This window comes from Psittacula echo (genome assembly GCF_963264785.1).
Source record: "Psittacula echo genome assembly, chromosome: 4".
In the NCBI taxonomy this organism is placed as follows: Eukaryota; Metazoa; Chordata; class Aves; order Psittaciformes; family Psittacidae; genus Psittacula; species Psittacula echo.
The window spans coordinates 41,160,542-41,167,932 of record NC_137738.1 but is presented as its reverse complement, the minus strand read 5'-3'; the positions used below and the strand labels follow the sequence as shown (position 1 = coordinate 41,167,932).

General features: G+C 41.7%; 1 protein-coding gene across 1 annotated transcript; it reads right to left on the bottom strand.

Moving 5' to 3' along the window:
- Window positions 1–272: 272 nt before the first annotated feature.
- Window positions 273–6,443, bottom strand: VIP (vasoactive intestinal peptide; the record flags this gene model as incomplete). Its single annotated transcript, XM_080615884.1, has 6 exons — window positions 273–281; window positions 1,825–1,933; window positions 2,603–2,722; window positions 4,195–4,299; window positions 4,674–4,814; window positions 6,331–6,443. 6 exons carry the CDS (start codon window positions 6,441–6,443, stop codon window positions 273–275), a joined length of 597 nt encoding a protein of 198 aa, XP_080472010.1.
- Window positions 6,444–7,391: the final 948 nt, after the last annotated feature.

Here is a 7,391-nt window from a genome sequence, read left to right as displayed (position 1 = left end):
AAATGAATTTATTGAAGTAAAGGATTTACAGTATATGGGCTCACAGACTTCTCATGAGTTAAACTGGCATCCATATGTACAGCTTTCAGTAGAGAACTCTAGAGTAGTATTTACAATGTAAATATCAACTTTTATTACATAAGAAACAAATATATCACAACTTTCACTTCACAACATATTTGTTCTGGTTTGATGACTAAAGTCATCTCTTTGAAATACTATGTGGAACTCAAAAATAGCTTGTTCTTGTCATAGGCTTTACCAGGTGTCCTTCAGAGGTCCTGAAAAGCAAAGGAGAAGTATGTTTCAAAAAACATTTTGTAAGCAGTTGCATTGTGAGAAGTATAAAAGCAAATAGAGGACAAGAAGTAACTCTTGATCTAAAACATTTGCTGCACTTGGGACTAACAGGCGTGAGATGGAGCTATTCACTGGAGCTTGGTGGGCATTACAGCTAGCAGACAAGGCTGCAGGATGAGTAAAAAAATGTTGAAGGATTAGGCAGATATGTTCCTACAGCACAGAATAGCTAAGTTTGAAAACAACTGTATCCTTGAAATGGATACTCGAATTCAGGTTGCTTGATACACACACCACATCGGCAAGAGGGCACTGGGACAAAATGACTGGTAACAGTCAATACTGGGTGATTTACCTCCAGGGAGATCTGGATCATCACTACAGTCCATAAGAAAGGAAAAGACTGAAAACATGTCCAGAAAAACACCTGTGACACAGTGCACCACTACACTCTCTCACTTGGTCGGTGCCAGAAGTTTTAGAAGGTGCAAATATTGCACCAGAAGCAAGTGGTTTTGCAATAATCTTCTCTAGAAAGAACATTTCCTTCCAGAATCTCATCACTTACGATTATTTTGTTCCTTAAGGTATAAGCAGTTCATGTTCCTTCTAATTTTCAGGAACTTTAGAGGAACTGCCACATTTGTGGAAAGGAAAACATTTCCTTTCAGACATGGAAGGAAACAACAGTTTGGAGAAACACCTTTTCTTGTATCTCCCCTCCTCCCCAGATGCTGTCTTCAAGAGTAGCCTTCTTTCTTACTTGTAGCTGAAACACAGCTGAATGCCAAAAAACATCCTATCATCAATTTCATAATATGCTTTTCAGAAAAATAAGCCCAATTCACTTCTACATTACCCTTTTGGGTTTATGTCCCTGCAAGTGCTGTGACGTAGAAAGGTTTACATTTTGGTAAACCAAAGTAACATATTTGTAAATGGCATGTAGAAAAACAGGAGTAGCTAAATGGAAAGCAGTAACCACAATATTTGCTTGTCAGATGATCCCTCTGCAGCACACCTAAGATGGGAGTCAAATGCTTTCTCAGTGTTTAGGGTTCATGTTGCTGATCCTTTTAGTTTCAGGGGCAAATCCCTTCCAATAAAACAGATGTTAAAAAAAAAAAAAAGTGATACTTTTTTTTTTTTTTTTAATTAAAAGGAATATCCTTGATTTTGTTCTCTGAAGAAATAATAATCTTTGTAATTAAAAATGAGTCAATTCTGGTTTTATGCTGCAGTGCACGCAAGTTGAAACACCCAAGTGAGTTAGGTGCATTATTAACAGTGCCATTTAATTAGGAGTTTTCAATAACAGCAACCATGGGATAACTTAATTATTGTTATTAAAATGATTATTATATTCAGACACAATTCCTATAGAAACATGTAGCATTTCATGGAACATGGGTCTTTCCTAGATGATTCCACTTTTCTGATAGGCCACGTTTCATGTACGAATAGTCTCATTTTATGGGTCAAGTCAAGTAATAGACAGCAAGAGGAAAGAAAATCTGGGCATACCAGTGGGAGGTGGCTCAGCAGCTCATCTACAGAATCGTAGTTTTCTGAAAAGGAAGGTTCAAGAAGTTCTGCTTCATCTCGAAGTTTAGAAGGGTTTAGCTCTTCTTGGCTGTTGCGGGTCAGAAACAAGATTTATTGCTCTCAGAAGAAAAAGCAAACAAGCAAGCAAAGCCTTCTTCTAGCTGTAGCTATTGCACATTTTGTTATACTTGTACCAAAGTGTTATAAATCACATGAAATAGCATGTCTAATGGATGAAGACATGCGATGTTTAAAAGTAGTTGTGTAAAGGAGTGTATATACAAACAGAATATAAGGTCTACAAAAACATATGCTGACATGTCCCACCTATACACTAGGACATATGTACTTTTTAGGACTTCTAAATTTGCATTTTATGCATTTACTGACAGATAATTTTACAACAAATACTGCATTTTCTTCATAAAATTGTTGTTCATGTTCTGTAGCTCAGTGGATTTTTCCTTAAGAGTCTTTTTTATAAATAAAACCATTTTAAGAATCTGTCAGAAGCTTTTTAAAATTGCCAGACGCAGTCTCCTCTTTATTCTTTTATTCTAATCTGATTGTAGTGTCTGTTCCAGTCTAGAAGAAAATGCTGTCTGTATTTGAAAACCATGTTATCAATTATGTTGCAAAGTCATTAATGTTCATTGCCTTTTGTTTGTCCTCTCCATATCTATACATGGGCATAAATCTTTTCTGTCCTAATACCATACAAGTACAGAAACAATATATATTTGCTTTCTTGTAGTACCTTCTTTTTCCAGTTAAAACTGAATTTAAGTATTTCTTCACAGCCATTTGCTTTCGAAAGCGGCTGTAGTTGTCAGTGAAGACAGCATCAGAGTGGCGTTTGACAGGACTGTCTTGGGAGCTGGCAATGCAACAATTACAAAGAAAAAATTAATAGACAATATCCATTTAAAAGAAGATACAATTATATTAGTGAAACAAACTTTATAATGTTGATTAGCTAAATAAAATCAAATTTTCATTTCAGCTTTCATTTCCAACTGTGACCTTGTATCTATCTTCTGTTGAAAAGAAGCCACTGCTTCTATTGTTGACTACATTTTTTAGTAACAAGAATGAAATTCTAAGGATCAGTATTCAGTCTTTTAAGAAACATCTTCCACTGAATTTGTTCTCCTGTTCAACTCTGCCATGCTCCATGCAATTAGGATCCATACTCAATGATTTCCAGAGTCCCCATCCCAGAGATTCTGTAGGCTGAGTGTGGATTTCACGACTCCCTCCTGTCTGTTCTCATAGCCCAGCTTAGTCTTTTCAATAAACTGACTTTATTTTTCAGGTGCAGATTGGCTTAAGTCACAGTAAGTTCTCACTGTTCATACTGAGCTCAGTGAGAACGCAGCCTGCCTCTCAGTAAAAGTGTAGCATCACAAACGTGCTACAGATATTTGTTTTAAGGAGGTTTCAAGAGATAAAACACACCTTGTGAAATCTAAACTTGGAGGACTATTTTTCATGCACGATCTTGAAAAGCCTTGGTGTGTTCTGCTTTAAATGATCTGTATTAGCTTATAGTGTATGAGAAACAGGCATTCTGTGTTCTGGAACAAAGACAGCATTGACATAAATGCAGGACTTAATTTTCACTTAGGTTTTGAGTATATGAAGTAGGCGCTCAAAGGAATGGTCATACTGGGTCAAACCAAAGTATTCAACTGTTCCTTTCCCAAAAGAGCCCAGTAGCTGCTGCTTAGGGAGTGAAAAAAGGGAACTAAGTATACAGCAATCCTTTCCAGCATCCTATCATCCCAGCAAACATCCTGGTCTGGAAGTTGCATCCAGTCTCCTTGTCTACGGATTTGCCTCATTCTTTTTTGAATCTGTCTGTAATACAGATCTTTCAAACATCTGGCAATATGTTCTATTCTTGTTTACTCTGTAAACCAATAGTTTCTTAATATCATTGAGCATTCCCCTGTTGTTATGTAAGTAGTGAATAATCAATCATTTTGCATTTACTTTTGCCATTCATCTGCCAAGCTAGTAAAAACACTACCAGAAGAAAAAATTAGCAAATTGGTGTGATAATCATTATAACATTGCCAGTATTTATCATCAGTGTTATGTGCAGTGTCTGTCACTCTACCCCTCACAGCTGTATCAGGAATAAATAGCAACATATGCATTTAGTAACAAATACCACTAAGATCTTATATAGGATTTTCAGCTCCCCCATCATTATATCATTGTCTTTTATATTATGTCTTTCATTATCTCTAAATCACAAAATTGAGAACTTATGTACAGAGGGGTAAAAAATTGCCAAGGAAGCCAGCTAGGACAAAAATCTACCTAATGTAAGTGTCACCTCACCTAACTCGTTTTCTAATAAGCGAATGCAGATATCTCTTCACAGCAAGTTTAGCCAAAAGATGGCTGTAGACACTGGTGAAAATTCCATCAGCATGCCTTGTATTTCTGAAATGGACAATAAATAAACTCTACAATACAGCCTGCGTTTGTATCATTTTGATAATGTTCATTTTGTAACATACTGCTTTCCTTATCTACTGTACATATTGAATTAAGCTAATTTCATAAAACAACTTTCAGATTTTCACAATATACTTTCTAGCTCTTCCTGGGAAGTGAGTGAATTCATCATGCCAGAACAGCAATGCAATCAACATTTCTGCAGACATTGCAACCAGAGGCCATGTGCTTTTTTCTTTTTTTTTTTTTCTATAACTGATTCTTCCTTTTCTATTTCTCAGTTTGAAAATGTGACCAATATTTTGATGCAATTCAAGTAGTGTGTCATCACTTGTATTTATAGCAATAAAGAAACTCACCTATCAATAATTCTGGACAGATCAAAATAGAATTTCTCGTTTTCAGGTAGTGTGCTCTGCAAAATGTCTGATTCAGACTTTAATGACCCGTGGGCATGGTTAGGTTCACCGGCTCCATCAAATGGCATTCTGTTTCCCAATCTGTTGGAGAAGGAAACCATGTACAGTTAGCTGGGGATGTGCAACACTTCACTGCAGCTTACATCCTGGTTTGTGTCAAAATGCACATCTACCTACTTTAACCTGTGAGGCATTTTAAAGTAGTCTGGTTAAAATAAAAATCACTTTCAAGTATAATGCATGCTCAGTGGCAATTGACATAACAGATCCTTCCCTCTACTGCATATTTTCTATTTTATGTCGGTGCACATAATTTATTCCAGTGAACAGTGCATAACATATGGCCATTACAGCTCAAGTGACAACTATATTTTATATAAACAATGGATGGAATTACCAGCCTCCACCCATGCAAAGTGAAAACAGTCCCTGCAAAGTACTTACCTTCCAATTAAGATTTAAAACATGCATTGATATGCAGTATGAAGCAGTATTAGGCCATCTCTAGAGAAAATAAATACATCCTCAAGAACTTCAAACTAAATACAGTCATGTATCTTTACATGCATGGTTTTATTCTTTCATGTTTAAATTAATTTGCTAATTGCAAGTTAGAAAAAGTTCACATGTAATCTCTTAATCGTGGCAATTGATCTCTATAAACTGATTTACAATTACTTCATATTTTCATAACCTGCTCTTTCTTATCGTTTGTCAAGTTTTGTCAAGGGCAATCTGACTGCGTAGCAGTAGTTTGGTATCAGATGTTTCCTCTAGCTGCTTTTATGTTCAGTGGCAGACAACAAGCTCCCATTGCTACAGTAAACCCCTGCATGTGATGATGTGCAAAAGCCATTCTAAAACTAGGATAGGCTACTGTCCCTGTAATTTTAGCTATTAGTCATTATAGCTATTAGTACTACTTATATATCTGAGGCATGTAAGATTTCTGCTTGGTGAAAAAAAAAGTAAAGTTGTGTAAAATAAAACAACTCAAGTCACTTTTTGAAAATCAGTGACCATGCTGTTTTGCTATACTGTTTCCCACTGGTCTTTTTACACTTTATGTTCATCTTGCCTAAATGTAAAATGCACATTTCTGCCATCTGACTTAATCTAGTTCAACAGTTAATAACATCTTCAACAATTCAAAGCATGCAGCAGCACAAAAACTACACATCAGTCCATACGGACCACTGCCCCTCATTTGTGATGAAGAATTTTTAGTATCCATTTAGTCGGAGGTAAAGAAGCTTTCCCGCAAGAAAAGCCCGGGCTGTTTAGATGGACGTGCATCACCTTCTGCAGCACATTTCGACGCACATCCTCTGCTGTCGCGTATCTCGGGCTTTCAAAAGACAGGTTCGGCGGGCACCGGCCGGGTTGGCCAGGGGTGCTCCACCCCAATCCTGAGCACGGAGACGCGCACCCGAGAGAGCACCCCAACAGGGACAGCCGCGCCGCGCTGTGTGCTGGCTGGGAAATCAGCATAGTGGAAGACTGGTGCTCCCCACAGCCCCCTCGACCTCCCCTGCGTGGGGCAAGCCCCGGCGGTGCGCGGAGCGGAGCAGTACGCGAAGCGGAGCGCGGCCCTTACCGAGGGACGGGAGGGAAGGCGGCTCCTCGCGGGGGCACAGCCCGCGCCCGCCAGCAGAGGGCGCTGAGAAGGGCGAGGGCGAGGAGGAGCGGGGAGGTGCCGCGGTGCTCCATGGCTGCCACCTGCGGAGGGAAGAGCGCAGCCGTCACCCACCGACCCGCCCGCCACCACCGGCCCTGCTCGGGGCACCGGCGCTTCTCCTCGGGCCGCCGAACAACCAACCCGATCCCTGTCCTTGCCCCGGGAGGTGCCGCCGGCAGCAGTGTGCCCGTAAAGGGGGAGCTGCGGCGGACAGGGAGAGCTGGCATCCCCGGGGGCGACCCCCGGCCGGGCGCTGGGGGCAGCAGCACGCGGGGCTTAGAGACCTTAAAACATACATTAATTTTTTAGCGGTCAAAAGGAAGGGTCCCTCCCCGGCTGCCTTGGCGGTCAGACCCGCTTTCGGAGGCTCGACGGCCAAGGCGCCTTCCCTGCCGGTCCAGGAGGGGAGAAAAGGAGCGGCGGACGAGAGCGGCGGACGGGGACACCTTCCTCGTCCGCTGAGAAGCTGCCGCTGCGGCTGAGAGAAAGTTACTCACGGAGCCGCGAGTCTGTCGGTGGGGCTGGCTGGGCGGGCGCGGAGCCGAGCGGAGCGGAGCGCTGCTGGGGGCCTGCGCCCTGCCCCGCTGAGCGGCTGAGGAGCTGCGCTGCTCTGGGGCGTCGGCGGCAGCAAGTGGCGGCTGACGAAGAGGAGGAGGAGGAAGCAGAGGAGAGCTCTGTCTCGCCGCACGCTCTGAGCTGCCCGCCGCGCTGCCGCGTTTTATAGCGTTTACACGTTTCTGCTTCCGAAGAAGCAATCACGTTACTGTAGAGACGTCACCCTTCCCAAGGGGACGGTCGCTTTGTTTAGGACAGTCAGAGACTTATATTTAACTCATGAACAGCCGCGCACTCTATTTCCCCCCTCCGCTGAGCCCCGTCATTATTTGATTTATATTAATGAGTTAGTTTTGCGGGTAGCAGGATCCCATCGGCAGCATGATTCCGCCTTGCAAAAGCAGGAGAGCAGGCGGCTGGCTGGG